General features: G+C 40.6%; 1 protein-coding gene across 2 annotated transcripts in view; it reads right to left on the reverse strand.

The window, feature by feature from the left end:
- The window catches only part of DSCAM (DS cell adhesion molecule), a 484,929-nt gene that overhangs the window by 172,522 nt on the left and 286,842 nt on the right, over nt 1-25,565 (reverse strand). For both annotated transcript variants that reach the window (XM_080376609.1, XM_080376610.1), the window contains exons 5-9: nt 21,811-22,089; nt 19,324-19,599; nt 16,568-16,864; nt 15,487-15,762; nt 3,187-3,465 (exon numbers count right to left, since the gene is read on the reverse strand). In XM_080376609.1, the coding sequence (XP_080232735.1) occupies nt 3,187-3,465; nt 15,487-15,762; nt 16,568-16,864; nt 19,324-19,599; nt 21,811-22,089 (1,407 nt within the window). The remainder of the gene's footprint in view (nt 1-3,186; nt 3,466-15,486; nt 15,763-16,567; nt 16,865-19,323; nt 19,600-21,810; nt 22,090-25,565) is intronic.

Genomic DNA, 25,565 nt, shown 5'->3' on the forward strand with positions numbered 1-25,565 from the left:
GAAGCTTAGATATATAAAAAAAAAATATTTGTGGGAAGAATATAGGAAATCTATTTAACAGACTTACAACTTATCAGAAAAATCTGAATGCTAAAACCAGCAGATATGCACGATCTGACATTAAAAATATGGAGAAAAAAAATCTCAAGTTGTAAAGCTGAAGAAATTTTGTGGCTGTATGAATTCTGCAGAAGTTTGTGTACTCACTAGTAGTTCAAATGAGGCACTTTCTTTGTTCATTTTAAGAATGGACAGGATTTAGATTCCACTAAGTCTACCCATAAACTGTAGAACTGTACGGACTCCCACTTATTTTTGAAACATGACAGCCTTCATTGGTTTTAAGTCTACTTTTAAAGCAAATACAAGGAGAGAAAGAGAATAGAATAGATAAAGAAAAAGGAACTTTGTGGGGAACAGTCATATTTCCCTTTACTTTCCTCTGCCATTCACTGTCTACTCCTATCAAAATGCACAAAATTCACAAAAATAAGATATTCCCAGAAAACTTCTGTCATTTAGAAAAGCCAACATTTAAGTTTAAAGCACACTGCTGAGAAATGGTCACACAACACAGATTAGAAACAAGAGGAGTTAAAGCACCATTTTTTCACCATTTATTTGGAGAAATTCCACTTTGTTTAGAAAAAATATTATGTTTCTGTTATATAGATCCTATGAACAAAAATATGAGGAGGGATCAGAAAGCTTGGAGAAGAAACAGTCAGCAGGAAAGCAAGTCTTAAATGTGTATAGATCAGGTTGGATGCAGACGTGTAGTGACCAACAGTGACGACTTCTGACCCACGTGGAATGAGACACTGCTGAAGCAGTTCAGTATGAGGGAAAGTCAGTCCAGGGTTTTGGCAGAAAATTCAGGTCAAACACCATATATTTTTCCCTTTCCCTATGAGTGAGAACTATTATCCCAGGCGCATATGTAAAACTGATTAAGACATTACCATTTAAATTGGCAGAGAGAGGGGAGGGGGAGGGGGAGGGAGGCTTAAAGGAGGCTACTGCAGAGCACTAGCTGGGCAGAAAGATAAGCAAGAGTGGAAAAATGAAGTAGCCCTCATAAATGCCTAAAATGTTGTAGGACTAGACTCCAGAAGACTTCTCCTTTCACCCCAAAACAGAGTGAAAAGTCACCCTCTACCATGTCCGTGGGTTTATAAGGACACCCTTCAGACACACCTTTGCCAAGTTACCTGGGGATTATGCCTTGTGATATATTTTCAAACTTGCTGTGCAAACCATTGACAAAAACAAATTGCTTCCTTTTCTTTCTGGATGTTTTCCAAAGAGTTTTAAATTTTCACTGTTAAAAAATAGGAGTGTTACACTTTTCCCACTTTGCCATCTTCTACCAAGCCATTAGAATCCTCAGAGAAAGAGGGCACATATCATAATCCTGGAAGTAACCCTAGTTATTTCTGCCTGTTGCAGATCCCTACATTTTATATTATCTTCTGTAAGTTTACCAAGATAATTCTTAAAGCCACTTAGGGGCTTTTGTCCTCTTTTTTCAGGCTTTCTTTTCCCCCTCAAAAACTCATTTGAAGCAAAGTCTTCTGAACAGATCTTCCTTTTTGAGTCAAATCTTCCCACTGTCCTAGGACTATCCTTAATGGACTGTTCCCTAGTTTTCCCCTTAAAGAATATGTGTGCTTATGGTTTTTATGCTAGTATTCCCAAAACTCAGTAGTGAGTAGGTCCATTGCTTTTCCACTAGTTTTGATATAAATATTACTGTCATGATTTTTTTTGTAATTTCACTGCTTTTAAGCTTGTTTCAATATTCTTTAGTACAGATGTCTATTACTTTCCCTATCTATCTTGTAGTTCTAAAATAGTCTAATTAACTAAACACGTTTAGTTATTCTTTTCCTAAGCTGTTTTTTTAGCTTTTAACTCTATTCATCATTCTAGTAAGAGATTTTCCCCACCTTCTCTTTTGCTGGGAAGTTGACAACCTCCCATCACAACAAACAGTCCACTGGCTGTGTCTGCTTGACACAGATGTGCTACATCTAATAACACCTGAGACAGTACCTGATTTGCCGTTATACTCAGTGCTTTAATTGACAGGAATGAATTGCTGCAGCAACTCTGTATGGTTTCCTATAGGCATTTCATCACAGCAGGGATGGTAGAATGATCTAGGTTGTACAATTGAAAACTCTCTCTGCAAATGCTGTCTATCCTTTTTTCAGCATCAAGACCCATGAGGCTGTAACAGCTCAAGGGAGCCCATGTGCAGGGTTTTCTGCTCTGTGCCCCACTTACCAGGGCAAGCCCTGCCTTTTCCCTAACTTCTCCCTGCCTTGCTTCAACTGCAGTTTCCCTGCCTCCTGCTCTCAGCGGGCAATTCCTCTTCTGGCAAGCCTTGTGCTGGCCTGACCTCTGTTCCCTGGACACATCCGCTTCTTCCTGTCCTTTCTGGCATTAATTAGTTTTCCATCCTTCTGCAGGGAAGGAGGTCTGGGGAGTCTGCTCTTGCACCCCTCTCCCACCACTGACACAAACACCTCCATTTTCCCCTTGTATGCTGCTGCTCTAATTGCACTTCTGCCCCAGTGGTGGGATGGCAGCTGTTGAAGGTGAGGTATCTCTCTGAAAGGTCTTTTCCACATACAGTGTTTCCTTACTGAAACTATATTCGCATCTACTTCAAGGCAAAATGTTGTGAAGTCAGTATAAGCAAATTAATCATGCTCATTGCTTACTAAACACAAATAAGGAGAAGAACAACACGGAAACAGGAGAGAGCCTTTTCCTGATGAAGTCAACATCAATGCTTTGCTTCTTTACTGACATAATGTTATACGAGAGACTGATCTAAATAAAAAATGGGGATCATCAGACTAAAACAATAACAGAGAGGAATTTGATACAATTTCAAAGGCTTGATCCCAATGAACTGGTTTGTGCCTCACAAAATTTTCCAGGAAGTCAGTCTTGGGGCTCCCCCATCCACCCTGTTCGGGCCAGGGGTTTTGATTAGTTTCAAGACTTTTAGATAGAAACGTCGTATTAGTTTCTGTGCTTCATTGCTCTCTGTTATAAAGAGAGGAATTACCATATTTTCCTCTTTTTTTATACTTCCCATCAAACAGATGTCATTGCAAAATACTGATGAATTCCGCTTAATTGGTGCCCTTCAAACTAATTACATCTACTTACCTCTCACGATTAATTGGCTTTGGTGCTCCACAGCTGCTGCATCATTTCTAGCTATACAGGTATAATTCCCATTGTGCATCAGCGAAAGATTAGAAATCCTTAAGGAGCTGGTGAAGTCGATGTTGTCAATCGTCACCCCAAGGCTGGCTGGGATCGGCCTGCCGTCCTTCTGCCAGGTGATTGTGATGGGCAAATCCCCAGAGACCACCACGCAGGGAATGAAGACCCGCTGCCCGATGGAGAACCGTGGGAACTCAAAAGGCTGAATAAAAGGCGGAACTGAAACAAAAGGGGAAAGAGGAGCTATTGCAGTTACAATCTCATTTCTGAAAAGAACATAATGGAACAGATGTGCAGTGCTGAATATATAAAATCAACACCTTCAACAGCCATAGAGCATTGTATAGCTAAAAAAAATCAAATCTTTGGCAAATACCCTTTTTTTCCTTGACGACCCAATGCATAAGCAGAGATCACAACAGTGAAATCCCTGGTTTCTAGAGACACCAGACACCACTGGCAGATTGCAGCAAGATTACTGAGTACCTCCACAAGAAATCACACTGCTAATTTGTGACCGGCCAGGTCTTTCAGCAGCAACACTGCCTGGACAGTCCACGAAGAACTCAGCAGCTTTCAAGATCTAGTGTGAGAGGCATAAACATTCAAGCTGGTGTTTATTCTCTTCTAAGCATATTTTGCTTGGCAAACACTTTTTTTTCTTTCTTTCTTTTTTTAATTATTATTCTGCAGCTGAACTGGAAAACACGAAAGACATGCTCTTGTTTTCTATCATAAGAAAGTATTCCATTTCTTAAAAAAACAAACAAACCAGTTTGGTTTTAGGTACTTTTAATAAAAACAAAAGAAACAATGGATTCAATTCAATGAAGAAAGCAAGAATTAATGCAGATGCTTCACTTTCTCCAAGTTGTTGTTGGAACATTTACTAACAATTTGGTAAGCTGAGACTCAAATACCAGCCCAAATGAAGGAACTGAAATCTTCTATCCTTCTCAAGGGAGGAATCTAACAGCCAGGGCATTGATCTAAGATAGGTTTCTATCAATCACTCCTGAAAAGACTGTAAAACCAACTTTGCAGGAAGTACTCAAATACTCATTTATTAAAAGAGAAGGTTCCTAGAGGTTATGTACCTTAGATATAGGAGTGCGTTCTCCTATTCTTGCCTGAAAGATTACTTATACATACTCTGTAGTACATTTTAACATCTTTAACAGAACAGATTGAAGGAAACTTACAGCAGAATATTTCTACTGCTGTATATTAGCTAGCCTCAGAAGAAAATGGAGTTGGTGGCTTTATCCAACTGTATTTCTTTTCTCCTTTCTCCCTTTAGCAAATCTAAGGCTGTGTTTTTGCCATACCTGAAGCAGAAAAGAATCAGGAAAACTGTTCAAAGTGGCTGCAATGTATGCTAGCCCACTGACTTCCCCAGCAGCATTTTTACTCCTCTGCCAGTGTCCTATTTCTAGGATGCAGGGATGGCTATTTGTAACCATTATTATGTTAGCTCAATGCATTTCTTTTGTTCGTTGCATATGTCCGCTGCTCCTCCACTAGCAGTAAGAAAGTTTATCACTAAGGAAGTGACACCAAATCCCCCGAAGGGCTAAGGCGCTGTTCAAAGTCATGTTCAAACGCTTGTGTACATGCACATTGTGGTGCAAGAGGTTGGTGCAAATCATATATTAACTCCACCGTTTCTGGCATAGCAGTGATGCCATTTGATGAGAAGTTATGATCATGCATAGGTGCCACAGAGAGGTAACATCAGGTGCAGGGTACCACAGCTCATCCTTTCAGGCTTTGCCTGACGTCTTCCAAGAGCAGCTCACTGACTCCGGTTGTAAGAAGTGCCACTGCAATCTATTTTTCTCTCACACTGTAATGCCTTTTCCCGACTGCCATCTCTCAAATTGCTAAAACCTGTTGTGTTTTGAAAATCTGGTCAATCAGGCATACAGAAAAAAGAAACTTGGTATAAATGACTGTGTTTATTTGAATTTAGAGTGCTGAAAATTAACTGCTTTTTCACTTGTGGATCTAGTGTCACAAAGCAAGGCAAAATGTCTGCCTGCATCTTCTAATTACCTTAGCGCAGCTAATGCATTCACATGAGAGATTTCAGATTCTTTGTACTTTGGCAGAAAAAGGCCAAATTTCTCTTAGCATTTATTGACAAGCAGTTTACAATATAAGTGGGGATAAGAAACTTTTAGAATGAGACTGTCAAAAGGTTCTGACATACCCTTTCACCTTGATGAATACAAATATCTGCTAAATGCCAAGTGCTCCCCTTACTGTGGTAGTTAGCACATTTCTGCCCAAACCCTTCTCATAGTCTCAGGCATCATTACGGAAAGATATGCTAAAATTCATAACAGGGTGGCAAATTGCTTCTGTATTTTCTGGTGAGTGTGTAACAAATCTGAACCAATCTTTCATGGACAAAATGATATCAAAAGGCAGACAACATACTGCTCAAGGATTATGTGCATCTTCACTCTCCATCTCCATGATGAAGAAAACAGGGAGCAAGATCATTAGGTCACACTGAAGTATTTTTCAGAAAATAATAATTTGCAGGGCTGCATTTACCAACTCTAAAATTTAAAGTAGCAGCCTGCAGAGAATTTCAGAAATGGGCTAAAATATTTATAGACAGTGCATTTTCCCTCTACCCAGGTTTTTAAGATACAGAGGAAACCAACATTTATTTCTGCTTCATGAAATATAATATATATTCAGCATGCAGCAGCTTGCAATCCTGACAAGGAGCTTATTTTTAAAAACAGTGTGTAATTTAAAATCAGTACTTAAAAAAAGCAAATAGTCTAGTGATAACTTTGAAGTACTGAATAATGGTTTTCAGCTACAGTATTTATCAGTTTGGGCTGATAAAGGCAGTTCCTGATGACCTAACATAGCAGATAAATTTTTTCCTGCTAGTTCAAAGACAGAAACAATCACAAAAAATCACTTACTAAAAACATAGAATAAAATATGTCTGAAGTCAGGCAAATAATTTCTGAAATACAAAAGTTGCCATATATGTGTGTGTATATACATATGTCTGCATAGATCTATATCTCTCTCTGTATATATATATCTTTGCAGGAATAAGTTGACATATATCCTTGACAGAAGAAAATATCAAGCTTGATTAATCAGCATGTGCGCCGATTTTTTTGTAAACTAAAGCTGTGTCATTGCCGAACAGCACTAAAAATGTCAGAGGGATGTATACTACTTTAGCTCTGAAAGAGAAAAGTTACAGTAGGACAGATGTATCTAAAATGTGTTTAACATACTTCAAGGTGTGTTGAAGTATTTTCCTTCCCTATAAGTAGCTTTAACCATACTTCAGAGTATTTGATTTTCTTGTTAAATTATGATATTTTATATATAAGATATTACATGTTAACTATACAGAGCACTGTATGTGTATGTGTGCTTGTGTACATAGAGGGGATGTTTCTTCCTCTACCTACAACAGGCAAAAGAGTGAAAAACTCTGCTTCATGCAATGAAGTGCAATGTCTTGGGAATGCTTTATTGATGAGCGCTTGAATTAAGTGTCTGTTTAAGAAGAGGAGCATGGGCCAGCCTCATTAGTGCTAATGCAGGAAGATTTAAATTATATTTTTGTGCCCTAGCAATGTCTTCTGTACCTCTGGGAGCTTACTGTAAAGGAGGACAAAGGGCTTCCACACTGCTCTCCATTAGCAGAGGAACATGCTTAATTTCTTGCCCTCTGTTCCATGGGAGTTACTCTGGAATAAACTGTTGAGAAGATTCACTAAACCAGAGTATCCTGAGTGTCCTGCAGATAGCCTGTCTCCTGCAGCAGCCTTCTGAACATGGTGTTCCTCTCCTGTGGCTCTGTAGAGTAAAATGAAAGTTGTCCTCTGCTTTATTGTTATAAACAGTTTCCTAATGGATTTTTTCACACCACCACTGTTGCAGGAGCTGTACCTATAATATAAAATACTTTCAGCAATGAATATTCACAATACAGGTCTATTGGCTGATGCAAAGTAACAGACACCAAACTATGTAGCCTCTTAAGGCAGCCATGACACTCTAGATTTCACGCACTGGGAACGGAAAAGCCAAAACTGTTTTCTCTTTGCACAAACCCTGGCCACAGTCTAGTCATTTGTAAGTTTTCTCAGCCATTGATTGTTTCTTCTAAACAACCTCATCCCATCTGGGTGATGGACTGAGCAATTGCACACAGTCCTGAAGCACTGGATTTTTCTGCTTCTTTCTTGTATGTACTGAGCCTTATCAGCAGGGCACGTCATTCACTGAACTATGCTAACGGCATTTCTTGAGCCTGATGCCCTGCTCCCTCATTGTGTGCTAATGTGTCCTGTCTTGAAAAGAAGGAAAGCCATTATATTCTTCAGGCCTTTCTAAGTGTATGCATTGGGAAAAAAAAGAAAAGAAAAAAGGAAAAAAAAAAAAGAACCAAACTAATCCCTGTAATGCCTCTGCTGTTGCATAGCATTTCCCTCTATTTGTAGGTTTATTAGTTACCAAAATCAACTCTCCATCCAAACATCTTCAAAATCTTATCACAACAAGCTGTGATATTTTATGAAGAATTGTCACTGAGCGTGGCAGAGCAAATGCTGTGGTGTGTGTTTCCCAGGGGAACTTACAAGAGACTTCACCCTTCATCTTAGTCCCCTTCCCTGCAATGCAACACCGGTAGCTCACAGGCTCCCTGGTGCTGTTTTGGGAGCTCCTCCAAAATAAAAGGATGTAAAATGCTGTGTAGAAACCAAGAGTGCTTTTATGTCAAGTCTCATCCATCTATCGAACCACCTCCTTTCAGCTTTCATTGTGAGGGGAAAAGTGCATGCCCTTATCATAGGAAGCACCCTGCAAACCTAGGATGGTGGGAAGCTCAGTTCTCTGCCCAAGGCGGTGCATTTCCTATTTAATTTTTAAAAGAGAAAACCTACTTGATTTGAAGATAAGGTAGCAGCTCCAAGAGTATATTAATACAACAAGCAGTTACCTTCATTGTTAAAGTGCTACCCGATAAAAAGCCTCACTTGTGGCTATGTGTCCAGAAGCACTTAACAGTTATTTTTACTATGCTTTTGGAACCTGGTCCAGAGCTTTTGCCCTTGTTTAGCACCTGCATGATCTAAAGTGATCTTTGTCCTCAGGTAACACTATAAAAAGTTGAAACCAACTAAATTACTAGAGCCAAAAGTTCTAGATTTAGATGAGGGAGGACTTTAACAGAATGATCTCTTTCTCTGAAAATCATTCCCATGACTTGAATGGCAAAACATTTACACCAACCTGTCAAGTTTCAGGTACTGAATACCAGACTGGTTTAGTCTTTTATTCAGGTAGTTCTACAGGTTAGATGTTTGGGTTGTCACATGGGAGATACCACTATCAAAATGCATGTTCCCTCAAATCATACTGCTGCCACTGCTTGCTCCCCACAATGGGTCCCTATGCCCATTATGTGACCTGAGAATGATGGTTACGTGGATTTTTGCAGGATCTTCTGCATGACCTTTTGCACAACTGGACATTCTCATCCATTCTCACCACAGGGCCATTGTGTGATTCCTGCATAGGACAACTTCAGTCACCTTAAGAGATCAGAATATTTCTTTCTGAAGAAGTTGCAACAAGTTTGGAGGGAACCAAAAAGATACGGCATGTGAGAGTGAAAGAAAGGCAGAAAGTGATATAGTGAAAGAAGTATCTGAAGGACATCAAGGCCAGAAGTTTTTTCTGACTCAAATTATTGTCATGGTTCAGTCAGTAGGACAGATAAAAGTCACGCTTTAGATATGTGCATGAAACTGAATTCACAGTTGCCGTGATCTATGCTGCAGAAAGATAAACAGATTAGCCGATTGTTTGATGACAGCGTGCACCATGGTCCCAAGAACCCTTGAAAGATTTCCACTGATGTTTTTTCCCTTTCGTGCCTACGTATTTTTTGCTATCTAAACCAGCCCTCCCTGAACTGATCTGCAATGCAAATCTAACAATAACATTTTATATATTAGAAGAAGGTAGATAATTTTCAGGAAAGGTGAGGAGAATCTATTCAAATAGTTGCAACATGAACTTATTTAGAAATAGCCCCTGTTTGGTTTGCTTGTATTCTGAAAAGAAACAGGCTAATACAATTCTTTTACGCAGTTCACAACCGATGAAGTGCTATCACTTTGGCATAAGGCTGTGAGAAGCCTTCTAAATCAATGAGATATATAAGCTCTTCAAGATCAGAAACAGTCCTTTTTAACACCACAGTTTTTATTTTAATGATGCTGCACCCTTTCCACTTAGGGGCTTCTTTTTCAATTAATTTCTGTTGGAGAAGTGTGAATAGCAGCTGGCTCTTTGCATGAGAAGTGTGTCCCATGAGACTGATGAAAAGAAAATCATCACTTACTACTGATGGCTTTTACTGTAGCTGAGAAAACTATTACTACAAATTACATAATAAAAAAATGGAGGTAATGACTCACTCCTGTTTTTAAAATGCTTTGATATATACTAAAATGCTGGGGAAGAGATGCTGCTATTATTATTTTACCATCTTGCCACTTGAAGGGTTGTTTTTCAATGGAAATCTGAAATTTACAGATGGGGTGGGTAATATAACCTCTTTCTCTATTTGCCAACACCTCTTATTATAAGACTGTTTTTGTTTGCTTGTAGTTTGACTTTTTGTTTGATAGGCTTTTTCCAGGCCAGGTGCCTACCTCAGGCTGAGTTATTTCAGCTGGAAAGTTTCAGCTACAACTATTCAGCCATTTCCAAGAGTAAGGTGGAAGTGTGGAAAAATAGGGATGCAGTATATATTGATCCTGCCATAAAAAAACAAAACCAAAAACCAACAACAAAAAAAGGCATTGTGAGAATCTGATAAGTCCCATGGTTAGCAGCATGGATTTCAAGTTTGGCAGACGATGGCCCTAGCATCAGATATTCTTGCTGTCCCTGTAAAAAGTCATCATGAGGGTGCTGAAATTTTGCAGCCTGAGCAAAACCCAGTCAGTATATAGACAAAACCGCCACAGTTATCACTTCCTGAGAAAACATTTTCCAGGGACTAACAGCTATGAGCCCCCAGGGTTCGAGCAGCACTGAACACACCCTAGTACTGCCTTCAGTGGCTGAATCAGTTCTAGCCATGTGGGGCAGGTGCAGTCTGGTGACACGTCAGAAATCAAAGCAGACAGATCTGTTTTCCTAGTGCTTGTACAGCTGCCTGTGCTGGGCCCAGGATGCATGAAAAAAAAAAACATTACTTCAATCCAGAGAGAAAGGAAGAGAATGTGGGGGCCAAGGGGTGAGAGTGGCAAACCAGCCTGTATTGCAGCAAGATAGCAGCAGCAAGCAGTGGAGCAGAAGCTCAAAGCAGCATCCAGGACAACAAAGGGGAATTACAGAACTGTATTTAGGGGCAGTGGGGGAAAGTTAGAAGCTGGGAGCAGGCTTCTGGTGGGATTTCAGAGGTGATGTGAGTTGGTAAAATGGAGTTGGGAAACTGGATGGGGATACGAAACTGGGACAAGGAAGCAATGAGGTGAGGTACAGCACTGACAGTGAATAAAGACCCACGTGAAGGACAGACCGAGTGAAACTCAGTGGAGATGGAGGAAGTGAAGACTGGCAGAAAGAGAGGACTGTAGCCAGAGGCTGGGAGGAAACGTGGGAGCTCTGAAGGGGAAGACTAGTTTTGAGTCATGAGAACAAGGTGCTGAGGAAATGAGGACTGAGATGGGAAAGATGTGGAGGACAGACTGGTTTTGGAACCCAGAGCAGAACAGCCAGGACTTGGGCAAGGATGCACTGGAGAAGACTGAGGAGGACAGGTCATACTTGGGAGGAATGAACACAAAACCCTGCATCTACAGAACAGTCTTCTCCTTAGGATGTCTGACTTCAATAGTCCTCCGCCATCTGCAGATGTATATGAGCCCCACTGGCAAGCCAGTAGAACTGGAGCAAATGCAGAGTAAGAAACTAGTGCAGCTAAGAATAATTCCGAGCATGGCAAGGACCTATGCAGTATCCTTAGCATGGTTAACCTCAATGATTCCTTTTCACAGTCAGTAACTGCTGTTTCCATTTTGGAGGAGGGGGAGGAAACTGGCTTCAGTTTACTTCACAAAAAAGCTAAAAAGAAAACTGCATTCAACACAGGCCAAAGCAAAACATATTGAAAGGGTATTATTACAGTTGCAAAGGCAAGTAGTCAATAGGTATAAAACACCATAAATTAAGTACGTAAGTAGAGTTGGAGTCTCTCCCCCGATACGTATACATTAAAGGGTGGGTAGTTTTCATGGCTTTTTGTCAGAACTCAGAACTGGCCTATTTGTTTGTCTAAACGTAAAAAAATAATGCCAAGATGGCTTGATTTCCAAAAAGCTCTGTTAAGACTCGGTCAGTTCCAAGACAGCTATGTCTGCCAAGCAGAGATGTGAGTATTTTCCTCTGAGCTTATCCACTCAGCTCCCAGCACCCAGCTTATGGGACTGCTAGCTTCCGAGAACCAGATTTTGGGACAGAGACAAGGGACAGGCAAGGGATGGTGGGGGCTGGCATGCCACGTCTCTGTGGGACAGAGTTATTTGTACCTGCAGACCTCTGGCATAGGTGGCTATGCAGACAAGGGCACCAGTTATTCCTAAAAAAATGGGACATCTGATTTCATGTGGTGTCTAATTGATTCTTGTGATCAGCAATGCAAAGAAGTAGCTGGCCCAAGGTCTAATAGCACATAAGTGTTCAGTTCCCAAGCTTCTGGCTTCCTGACAGCCTGTCAGGTGGGAAGCTACACAGAAAGGCTCTATAAGCCCCACTCTTGGGATCTCTGGCAGCCAGGATTTAATTGTGAAGTTATTGTCAAGAAACTTTCTGTTCTCCTATCTGAGATCTTACAGTTATTTCTGAAGAACATTCTCAAGATTTTGCTTTTATTGGGATGTTTGTAAATCTCAAAATACTCTGCAGAATGGGCAGCCCTCTTGTGTTTGATTACATGCTCATGATTTTGAGTATCTTTATTTAGATGCTGCTTTTAGCAAGTCCTTGTTCAAGACATCAAGAATGAGGATGCTTCATGTACTGGGGAGTTTGGAAAGTGGGCAGTAAATGTGGCAAAGGAATGCAGACAAGAAAGGCCATTCTATTCATAATGAAGATAAATGTTGCCCTGTAGAGCCAAACTCTGAATTCACCTTTGCCACAGATCTCTTAGATAATGCTAATTAAGTTACTTAAATCTGTCTTTCCCAGGGGGCTGCTAAGCTAGATGATGTGACTGATCTGAAGAAGGAAAAAGAACTTGCAAAAGCAACTTCATTTCAATGGCAGCAGAGCTTTGAACATATAATACCATATAACAGCAGGTAAACTGGAAAAATCAAGCTGTAGGCTTCCGAAATTGAACAGACAAAAATTTGTGGATACTTCTAAGTTCAGTCTGTGCCTCAGTTGCCATCTGCCAAAGCACTCCTGATCACCCAGGTGGGTTTTGAAAATGAATGCTTTGTTTCGGAAGCAGTTCGATACCACAGAGATTATAATCTCAGAAAAACTCATGAGGAAATTCATAATTATGTCTTCAGAACAGAACATAGAGGAAACAAAATACCAAGTAACAGCTCATTAAGTATCATCTATTCTAAATTACCCTTCAGATGACTGGTTTGAGGTCACTCAGGATGCTTGTAGCAGAAATGAGAATAAACCAAAGGACCCATGATGTTGAAGATGGGCAGTAATTCTCCCTCTGTTTCTCTGGAGAAGAAATAAGTATACTGATGGTATGAGAAGCTGAACTATAAATAAGGATATTTGGGTACTGATATTAACTCCCTTTATAATGCCATATTTCAGAGTACATTTAAGCTCCGATATGCAAGCTGGGCCATATTTTGTATTTCTTGGAATCAAATGTAAGTGCCTGAAATCTCATTGTATCAACTTTGGAATCTATAAAATGAAAAGGCAACACAAACATTAATAGTATTTTAAATCAACAGGCCACTTTCGACTCTCCACTAACATGTTAGATGAAATCACTACGTAGTTATGGAAGAAAACAATACACAGCCAATCTAAAAAACCCTCTGTGGCAATGCTGACCTCCAGGTACAACAGCAGAACCTTGAGAATTGTTCAGGTCTGACATACAAAGCTCACCTTTGACAGTTTGGGCTTAGCATATGAGGACAGGCTATTAACCCTTCTCTAAATAACAGTGTCCTGTCAATGCATGATAAAATAGACAGGGCACTTTGTAGCCAACTTTGGCAATTCCAGATCAATAGTTATGAGCCATGCTGACACGTTTGCTTTGCGTGTTCCATGGGGTTTTTTTCACGCTGCAACTTGCACTGCTCTGACATGTCTGCCTTAAGGAGCATATGCAGGATGTGGCTGTATCACAGGTGCAGCAGTAGCTCAGCCCACCAGCACTCTTCAAATGTGCCACATGTTTATGCAAGTTATTCAGAGGATATTCAGTCACTGTTTGAGGTTTCTAACCAGCCAACGGCCCTGGCAGCTGAATATCCAGAAGTAGAGGAGAAGACTTTCAAGGAAGTCAAATCATTGACAAAACCTACAGTTCAATCAAAATTGGCAGAATTGGCAATCTACTTTCTGGGAGAGGAATTTTCAAGTTTGAAATTGCAAACTAATAGAAGGAAAAATAGCACTGCACCTGAGGTACCAGCCAGTATTCTCAGTGATTAGTAATGTTTTGATATAAATGCTTGAGCTGTAAATTCTCTGGGATTTTTTTTTTTTGGGGGGGGGTGGTCTGGCTACAAAGAAACTGCTGGGTTTTGCTTGTTTTGGTTTTGATTTTTTGTTGTGTTTTTTTTGTCTGTGGTTTTGTGTTGGTTTGGGGTTTTGTGGGTTTTGTTTGGTTTTGGTTCTTTTTTGTCTGGCTACATTGATTTTGATAGTCATTTGAAGAATGGTATTCTTTAACTGGAAACATTCCTTATCAGATTTACCATGGTGAATGGTTAGTGCAGCAGCAGCACAGCTACTAATTTGGCATTCAGTTCCTAAACTGTATCAACAGATCTCTGATATTGTAATGTCAAGCAAGGTACCACATAAATCAAAAGTAATGGTGACATTAGCTTTTTATGCCACAGCATGTAACCAGTGCCCCTGACAGTCTCAGGTGTGTGAGATGACATGCCTTTCAGAGTTCAAATTGCTACTGGCTTAAAGCTAATCCCCTAACTTCCTGAAATAATTAGCAATTACATCACTCCAGACTGAAAAAAATGAAGGACTAAACAAACAGAACAGAAAGAAGTTACAAGATCAGATGTCTGTAACAAAGTCATTTTACTGTACTGTTCTCTGCATCTTATCTGAAAACCGATATAGGAATCAACCTTCCTGCCTCTTCTCTCCCCTGAAAAAGTGCCCAGGAAAGGTTTTTTAAGAACTTCAGGAACAGTAAAATTATACCTCAATTCTTCCTACAAGTTCATATGAAGTGCACTGTTTAGTGGCCCCATCACTCAATCCTAGGTGCTACTGCAATCAGGTTTTCTGTCTTTTGTGTCCTTTGAATAGGTCTAAACATTGCCAATATCAGAACAGTCAGAACACAATACTAAAAAATTCCTATTCTCTTCTATTGCTAAAGTCTCTCAGGGCCATCCTAACATCCTTGTTCAGGACTATTAGAATAGATTTTAGGCATTCTATTAGAATTTCAAGTCACATTTATTTACAATGCTACCTTTCTAGACATGAGGACACTCAGAAAAGCACACTTAATAAGAGGAAAGCAAGGTTAAAGCTTTTAGCTCCTGTCTCTGCTTATTGGCAGAAAGACATATACATTAAAATTCTTATCGTATTCTTTAAAAGCTGGAAAGTCACTGGCTAATGAAAATGTGAACTTTGTCATCCAGCACAGAAACATTCACCAGTGAAACTTAGGTGACGAACAATCTACTGAATTAGTTGTAGTGAAAACTGCTCACAGAAAGCTTGCTTCTGCAAGGCTTCCACTTAGAAAGCAGTACTTTGCTAGTTGAATGAAGGAGGGTAAAAAAGAGAGAACAAGACACAGTGACTGATTAGCATCTATGTCATCATTAAAAATAAACACAAATCTGGATTAACCTTCTTAAGTGCTCATTATCTAACTGTCAGGACAATCCCATGTGTGCAATTCTGCCTTTCTATAAACAACACAGCCATTAGCTTGGCTCTAGTTTTCCGAGTTAACCTCACCTTTTACTGTCACATGCACACTCTGGCTGGTGGACAGCTGGGGCTGAACAAGGACATTGCACGTGTATTCACCCTCATCTACTTCCTTCTGCACATCTGAAAGCTTCAGTGTCCCGTTGTTCTCAAACGCCACTTGGCGATGGTTAAATGGTAGCAGGTTAGAATTCTTGTACCACTTGATGGAGTAATACGGGTAGCCGATCACACGGCAGTGGATGTAGGTGTCCCGTCCAGCTATTGCTGTGATGTTCTTCATCGGTCGAATGCTTGCTGGCCCTAGAAAGGTAAAAAGAAACTCTTGAAAACAATTTAAAGGCACATGTGCTTGAGGAAACATGCATATAATTTTTCTGAATATACAAACGTTAACAACATTTACAGATGTGGCTTGCAGAACACTTCTTAGCATTTGACAGTTTTTCCTTTCAAGAGCTACTTAAGCAGTTTCCCTAATCTTTATATGCTCTACTTTTTCCTCACCCTGCAGCATACATACTAATTATGTGGGGGTATATGTCTGCATTATCCAGCACTTCCCTGATATAATCTTTGCTGCATTACAAATTAAAAGGCTGAGGATGATTTAATTAATGTGAAATACTAAAACTGATACAAAGCTGGAATCCTGTTACACATGAGAACACTGACAAAGTTAGCTTTTCTTTTGACGTATATGAAGTATAATACCATGAGGATGGGTATTATGCCATGTAGGGCTAGAAATGCAAGCTAAAGTACTGTATACACAAGTAAATACAATGAATGTTGGACAAGTAAAAAAAAAGAAGAAAAAAAAAATCCATGCATAGCACGACAAAAGTAAAGAAACGGAACAAACAGAGATGAGTATAGGAAAAAGATTATAGAACACAAGCCATAGGGTTCTTCCAACATTTAACCATACCATACACTTTCTAGATGGGGCTGGAGAGGCAGGGTGGGAAAAGAGAGCGGGGAAGAAAAGGAGAGGAAAAACAGTAAGTTGGTTTTGGCATTCCAAGACTCATTTAATCACATGCAACAATCTTCTCCACTACAATGAGTTATGTGTGTTTTTTTGAGGAGCTGATTTGACAAGCACCTCTTACGTTTATTCGAGCCTGGTACAGGACGACTCCAGCAGAGTTGTTGGCAGTACAGCGATAAACTCCACCATCTCGGACCTGAGTGTTAGAGATATTCAGGTAACTGACCACATTGCCTTCGGAGGTGATAATCTGGCTGATACGATGACTGCCATCCTTCACAATGGGATCTTCATCCAGCGTCCAAGTGATAGTAGGCAGAGGAGTCCCCTTCACGTTGCACATAAGGGATACTGGCTCTCCCGGACTGACCACTTTCTCACTGAAGGCAGAAATGATTTTGGGAGTTCCATCTGCCAGGGGAAAAAAGAACAGGAGAATAGTACTTATAGGGTGTAAAGCTTATTCCCTCTATCGTGGAGCCTATCACATGAACCAAGATCTTATTTAGAAGCACTGTAAACAATTATGTTTCAGGATGTAACTTGTAACTATTGAGAGAAGGAAACAAATTTTGGTAGCAGAGTACTTAAATGATCCTTTGCTTACTACAGGTTGATTTTTTTTTGTACTGGCTGTGCTGAAGGAAAAGCACTCAAATAGATGGACCAGGGCTCTGCACAGCTATATGAAGTGCCAGGTACTTGCAGAAAAGCGTTAAAGCCATACACAGTCCGTCACAAAAGACATACAGCAAGACCGCAACACATTTGGTATTTTTCTTCTCCTGGTAGACTTCAGCTCCTTGGAAAGCTAAGGATGAATCCTGTTGGCAAAAGCCAGGCACAACCTGCACTGGCTAATTTCACACAGCTGTGTCAATGCAGTTTAGTCCTGACCCACAATACCCCATTCAGAAAAGTATTAAATTAAGCTTCTCTGAATACAGATTGCCAGTAACAGCAGTGATGCCAATTCCCTTCTGTGGTCATTTTGTGCTACAGGTAAATATTCCTCTGAAATGAGAGCATTCAAATGCTTTCTTTTGTGATCTGTGTCACAATTTACTCAGCCTCTACCAAGCAAGTGAACAAAGAGAGTGGATGGAGACAGAAACTTTGAGATTGTAAGTAGTGGGCAGGATTAAATAACCACCTATCCAGAGAGTTCAGCCGGGTAACATGTATAAGTGTCAACATTCCGCTATTAGGAAGTCCTTTCTGGGATCCTGCAATGCATGTTTGTTCTCCTTTGAAAATCATACTTTCAAAGCTGTATCTAAGAAGGCATTTCAGTGTAATTGGGAGCAAAAGGCCACACACCAGGAGCAGTATGCAGAGCACAGGAAGCCATCCAGTCCAAAGTTTAGACAACAGTGTTGCAGGCTACTGTCTGGTTTTAAATAGCCAAGTGGCAAGTCAGCTAACTTCAGTGTTCCTACAGCATTAGTGCCTCCAAGAAATAGAAGGAAAAGGTGCCTTATTACCTAGAGAGGGGCCAAAGACACTTGAAAACTCATCTTGTACATGAAGAGTTTCAAGAACAACTCCTTTCAGTTTTGCACAGGACAGAGGATGCCAGGACAGGACTGAGAAGTCTCATGATCTGTGATACACCATTTGACTGGCACATTATGTACTGTCCCTTCATGTACACTCTCTTACATATTACTTATATGTTTGGGAGGCTTGAACCATGATTACCCTAGAAATCACAATTCTTGCATTGCAATTTCAGTGCAACATCACGCAGGAAACTGAGGGAACTGGCACAATGTGTACAAGACTCCCCACAAAACAGAATTAAAAACAGGGCTGCAAAATTCCCTTGCTTGCCACATAGTAAAAAACATAAGGCACTGTCACTCTCAGGCTGCTGAAAGACATCAACATCCCCAGAGGAGCATTTGATTTTATTTGATTTCATAATTTTCTCCTCTTCCCCCCTCTCTCTTTCATTTCTGTCCCATTGGTTATGTGACAGAGTTCTAATTTATTTATTTATTTTCATCTGACTCTTTTCCTTTCCTTTACTGTGTATTAGATACTGTCACCCTCCAGAAAACAAAATAGCAGCAGAAAAATAAAGCTTTTTATCCTGAAAGCTGACACAGGACCAATAAATCTGTGAGTGTGCACACCATGTACCTCTGCCAATCCTCCTCCTCTTCTTTTTTTTATTTTTTTTTTTTTATTTGTTAATTCAAGTGACAGGCTTTTTTTTGGAGATGAAAGCAGACATTATTTTCCCAGTAAAACCTGAGTGTCTTTGAAATCCTTCCTGCTGTTGCTCTCTGATAACCTGCACTCTCTCAACATCATGATAGATTATCAATATGCTCTTTAGGCTTTCTTAGTCACGGGAGATGGTTGCCGAGGTAACTCAGTCCAGGCCGGTAATCTCTTCTTTCTCTATATAGACTCTAAAAATAGTGCCCATGCCACAACTGCACTACAGCCTCATTAGTGAACCAACTCTGTAAAAATTGATAACTTTCGTCACTTGATTATCATGCAGAACATTGTGTCAGTTAATTAAGATTATTTCTATGCCCTCAGCCAATACACCCAACCGGGAAAGCCATGCCCAGAGGATGTTTGGAGTTGAACAGAGACCTCTTCTCTCATGTCTTGCTGAAAAGCTGATATAAAATCCACCCCACCAAAAGAAAAACAGTAAAATTGACTATAAGGACTGCCCAGGAGGGATTTCTGTTTTCAAATTAATTTTTTCATTGTGTTAGTTTTTGCTCAGTGGGGCACAATAAACCCTTTTGTTTTTCAGAGTCCACTACCCTCATTATACAATGATAGCACCAAAGACCATATATATTATTATGAAGACCAGAATTGCTAAACAGCTAGTGACTGACCTTCCAGTACCACCTGAACATAGTCTTGAGCAGACATCTTGTCCTTGCGCACAAAGCACTGGTAAGCTCCGCCATCACTCTTGGCCATGCCATCCATAATAAGGTTCTCCCGATTGACTCCTGTGATCCGGACATTGTTACCAGGGTTGATGATTTCACCATTACGATACCAGGAGAGCTCCTGGTCCTCAGTTCCCGTCACACTGCAGGACAAGGACACTTGACTACCAACACTGCTTTTTACCTTCCGTGGACTGATAGTGGCTTTTAGTGGTTCTGAAGATTTAAATCAAAATAAAGGATAGGGAAAGGGAAATAGAAAACAGTAAGTATACATGTGAATTATGTGCAAGTAACAAATTAACAAGAACAACAACAAAAATCACAGCCATACCCTTCTGAAAAAAATCCCTAAACAACAGATAAATGTGTTTGTTCTAAACCTGTATTTTTTCCATCTACAACCATGACACAAAACATAGATCTATTGGGATAACCTATTCAACACATGATATAATCCCATGCCTAAATGAACACTAGCAGCAGATCTACTGAGTAATGCCATTGGTGCTGAGGGCCTAACAAGGGCCCTACACATGTTTTGGGAGGGCAGGACCTTACTTCACATTAGTTCAGCATGGACGTTAGAACTGGTACATTAAATGCATTCCTGAAATGCATCTTCTGGTTTAATTTCCTGCAAAAGGAAACCAGTTTATGTGTTCCAAACCTACTCCCTGATGCAAACAAGTGCTGTAAATGCCAATGTCCACGAGATTTGCTTTTAAGGGTGGAAGATTCATGCTAAAATGTTAACATAGATACATCCATAGGTATCCATCAGATCAGTCCTCACAGAAGTGTTTTTGCATGTGGGCCCACAAGATTTTCTGTTTCAATACGGGAGGACTACAGTATTTTCAAGTCAGCCTTAAGAAACAGTAGGACATAGGTACTGAAGTTTTATATTGTAAAAAAAGAAGATAAACCATGCTGAAGAAAAGTCATAAATGTAAACGCAAGGGAAAAAGTCTTTATCCTGACACCTAACAGTTATCAGCATTACTGATTGTAGACCTCATCTCATGCTTTGCATATACTGGTTTGACTGCTATCACCACTGGTATCATCTTTGATACTAAATACATACCGTTCTATTTATTTTTTTACCAGTTTTTATACATGCATACAAACACATGTATACACACACTTATGATAATTTCCTCAGCTACCTCATTCACTTTACTGAACATTTTATAACACACAGGCTGGAATAAATCTTTAGTGGCCCAATGGAAACAGACGGCTGGAAAAAACCCACACAGTTCAGTGGCCGCAGTCATTTTGGATCACAGACACATCTGTAACAGACCTTTCCTCTACAGTGGCCCAGAGCAACAATTAATCTGTGCTCATATGCATGTTACAAGTCACTGAGTATCTGTTTCCTATGCAAAAGACCACAAAGGCTCAAAACTGTCAATGACATATGAAACAAAACAGACATGCTCAAGTGCACCACTAACATCTCAGAGCCATGATGATGCAAGAAAGTAAACCACATCCTCCATTGCAGAGCAAGGTGAAATGCCTTTGCCCAACTATTGCTTCTCGCCAACCTGATCCAGAAGATATCTACTGGCTGTTTGACCACTGAATAAGTAAAACTATCATCGGGCACTGGGGATACTCTTGGTATCACTAGCAACGTGATTACATCATGTCTCTGGAAGTTTTGACTTTGTAACATACAAGGCAAACTGAATTAAACTAATTTTAAGAATACATTTAGATGTAAAGCTCCTCTGTTAACAATTCATGAATTACTGATCTTTCATCTCCGTTTTACTTTGACCAAATACATTATGTATGATTATTTGGGAAGACATTTTTACGGCCTATACTGCTCGCAAACTTCTCCCTTTTCAGTTTGCTAGTCATGCTGTATAGGTGGGGAATGTTAGTTCACAAAGCATTACTTCTATTCCAGGAAATATATTTATTTATTTATTTTAACAATAGAAGAATAACACTTTTCCAGTGCAATGCTTCTGAGCAATAATTATCTCTCTAGAATCTGTGAAACATTCAGAATATTCACACATGAATACTCAGCTGAGGAGAGGTATGAGTATTCAATATTACTGAACAGCATGAGTCATGGCAATGAGAGTTTGGCAGCTTTATTCATGAGAACATTTGCAATTTCTTTTTAAGCATCCAATTCAAGCTTCTAAATTACGTATCCTCCATGTGATAAATTATGTAGCTGCATTAGAAATTGCGTCTATTTGCACTTCTGATTGCTCGGTTGTCCCACTAACTCATCTCCACAGAGCCTACCTTCTGTTGTTCCCCAACTTTGAGAAGTTTAAGCATTGCTAAGATAAAGTAACAAAACAGAAGGTACAGCAGGACAAGGCATCATCTTCCCTGACGCAAACACCCAGACAAGTGGCCTGGATCTTCACTCACTCCAGGACTTACGTTTTACATACAGTCGTCCTATCATCTCAGCAGTCCCATAGTTGTTCCACACCTCGCAGACATAGTTGCCTGAGTCCGAGGGACGCGTGTTCTCAATCAGCAGACCTGTAACCGTCTGCCGAAACCTGCTATCAGGCTCCCAGGGAATGTTGTCCTTCAGCCAACGATACTTTGGTGCGGGGTGCCCTGATGCTTTGCAAGGCAGCTCCACTCGCTGTCCTGCCATGGCTTTACGGTGGTCAAAACCATCTAGAATAGATGGAGCTGAATTCGCTGGATCTGAAAGAACAAACAGCAGTTTTCAATGGGAGCATTAAAATTATTTCATTCAATAAGCAATATGCTAATATTTTCCCTTCTGCATTTATTGACTCACTAGCCCAGTGTTTTATGTACTGTTTGCTGCTTTGACCCAGCCATCAGTCTGTAATATCTCCGTAGTGGCGGCTGGGATCCAGCAGCATGTACTACTGAAGCATCTCATGACTACTTGGAAATCCTCTCAATGGATTTTTTCCAGGTGGCAACCATTTCTCTGCTCATCTTTCATTTCCTTATCAAAGGATTGGTGAGCCAGGAATGTGTTGCCTTAACAATTATTACTGTTATTCCTGCACTACTCGACTAGAATGAAGCCAACACATTCTCCGTGCTTCTCAGTGGTTTTAAGATTTTGAATTAAAGGAGTGATTTATTCCCTTGTCAGGAGAGAAATGTGCAAAGATACAGGGATTTCTGTCTCCAGTCTAACTGACAGACAAGCCTTTTCTTCTTCCCTGGAAAAAGGACTTAATGTGACAAGTCCAACTTACAGCTCAATACTGCAACTTTCTGTGCTCAACTTACTTAGAAAAACAGCTCTCAGATCAACACACTAGTGTAGCACCTCACATATATTTATGTATCTCACAGAACTCTGACAGAATACCTTCATCAGAGGCGCATGTACCCCACCAGAAAGAGTAATCTGTTTGTGACTTCTACTTTTTAGGTTCGAAAACTTTTGGAGGAGGGGGTTGATTTGATGTACAGTTTTGTGCAGCATGAGGGAAGCCTACCCTGGAGCTATTGCAACACAAATACTGAACAATAAATCAACAAATACTCATTTAAGTATTTTCTCATCAGATGCATCCACTTTGCCAAGACTTGTCTCACAAAGAAACTCCACATGCTGATCAACAACTTCTATCTGACACACTGGTCTCTTTTAGGGTATATCTACATCATTGTTGCTTGGGTGTAGGTGTAATTGCAGCCATTTTGACATTTTCAGGTGGTCTTTGACTTAGCTAGCTCAGGTACTGCTCACAGGGCAGCTGCAGCAGGTTGCTGTTATAAGCTGGAAAGATTAAAGGAGCAGTTCATGCTGAATTCAAACTACTCAAGCAATAGTGAAATCAGCACCTGAGCTAGTTAGTTCAAAACTGGCTTAGATATATCTTCATGAACTGCAGTCACACCTGGGCACACTTGAGAGCAAATAGCTAGAGGCACTATGTAAGTTATACTATAAATCTAGAAACTAGAACTATGATGGTAAATAAACAGGCTGAGTAAATTTTATCTAAATATCTAGGTAAAACTCTAAATGTCAAGTTCAATGAAAGATGACTACAGAGGTTTTGCTGCTCTCTAGGTGCCAGCAAAAAGTTGAGCCACTGAAGGCAAAACTACATTCAGTTTACAGCAACTTACTGTCTGTCTCATTAGAAATGTGTCAGCCAGTAGTAAACAATTTTTTTATGCATGCATCAGTAGCCTCAAGGTCCATATTTGGTATCAAAATAGGTTATATTTTTGAGCTTGCCATGCTGTTTATGTCTGGCTTAGTGAAAGTACGATTTTCCAGGATGTTATTGGGAAGACCAATGTTCATTTGAATAATTGATTATCCAGCTCCTTTCTCACCTTTTGGGTCATCAGACATCTATGCTTTCAGTGCATAGATTCTTTTGTTCAGCCTGAGGAATTAACTCAGTAAAAATGTAAGTGTGCAAGAAATTACAGCTTTGTCTCTTAGGAAGGTTACAGCTACAAGAAATCAATTTCTTCAACTGAAAGTAATAATTAAATAATAAAAGAACTGACTTTTAAAGGCATTGTCTGTGCATTCCTACTCAAAACTCACAGTAGTTTCATATCTTCTCCATACACTTTTAACTTCACAAGACTTTATGAAGGGTATACGTGGCCCCATTTGCAAACCTTTAAGTACAAAAGTACAAAGTACTGCATGGACTTAGAAACAGGATGAGGGCCAGCAGGGGAGGAATGAAAGTAATGGTAAGGAAAAGTTGTGATTAATAAATATCACACTCCAATGTCCTCCTAGTTTGCTGCAGAGAACTACATACGCTTCAATGCTGGGCCCAGGCAAAGTGCAAATCCACCTCAGACAACAAGCTGGTAGTGACAGCAAAGCAGCTGCTGCCCTCCTGCTCCCATGCCTACGCAGAAGCTTGGGTAGCCCAGGAGCTGGCAACTACAGCAGCAGATGCCAGGGGAGGCACAGTCTCCTTTTGCAGCTACCATTTCTCGCTCTTCAAGAACAGCACGCCACTCCCTGTGTCCTCTAACCCAGGTTCATTTCACAGAATCACAGAATGGTCAGGGTTGGAAGAGACCTCTGGAGATCATCTAATACAACCCCCTGCTAAAGCAGGCTCACCTACAGCAGGCTGCACAGGATCATGTCCAAGTGGGTTTAGGATGTCTCCAGAGGAGACTCCACAGCCTCTCTGGGCAGCCTGTTCCAGTGCTCCATCACCCTCAGAGTAAAGAAGTTTTTCCTCATATCCAGATGCAACCTCCTGTGTTTCAGTTTGTGCCCATTTACAGTCCCTTGTCCTGTCGCTGGGCACCACTGAAAAGAGCCTGGCCCCATCCCTTGACACTTGCCCTTAAGATATTTGTAGACATTGATAAGATGCCCTCTTAGTCTTCTCCAGGTTGAACAGGCCCAGCTCCCTCAGCCTTTCCTCATAAGGGAGATGCTCCAGTCCCCTCATCATTGTCATAGCCCTCCCCTGGACCCTCTCCAGCAGTTCCCTGTCGCTCTTGAACTGGGGAGCCCAGCACTGGACACAGCACTCCAGATGGGGCCCCACCAGGGCAGAGCAGAGGGGCAGGATCACCTCCCTCGACCTGCTGGCCATGCTCCTCCTGATGCACCCCAGGGTCCCATTGGCTTTCTTGGCCCCAAGGGCCCACCACTGGCTCATGGGCAACCCACTGTCCACCAGAACTCCCAGGTCCTTCTTTGCCGAGCTGCCTTCCAGCAGGTCAACCCCCAGCCTGTACTGGTCTGTGGGGTTATTCCTTCCTGGTGCAGCACCTCACACTTGCATTTGCTGAACTTGAGCAGAAGTTCCTCTCTGCTCAACTTTGCTTAACTTTTTCCCTTCTCAAACTGACCCTTGGCAGGGGCAGCCCAGCCTGGAGTCCCATCCACAGAACAGCTAACCTGGGATTCACATTGAGAAGCCTTGAGCTGGTTCTTAAAAGGGACGTATTTAAAATATATTCAGGGATGTGCAAAATATTATTCCAGTGACCTGCTTTCTTGCACTCTGTACTTAAAATGGATGGTAAAACCATCTCTTTAGGATGTCCCTGGAATGGACTCCTACTTAAAGCTCCTACATTGCGTATATTCCAGCATAAAAAAAAAAAAAAAAAAAAAAAAAAAGACAAAAGAAATCCCAGGCTTCATTTACAATCACCTGCAATGAGGCAAATAGCAAAGTAACATA

The sequence above is a fragment of the Falco punctatus genome (assembly GCF_963210335.1).
Source record: "Falco punctatus genome assembly, chromosome: 2".
NCBI lineage: Eukaryota > Metazoa > Chordata > Aves > Falconiformes > Falconidae > Falco > Falco punctatus.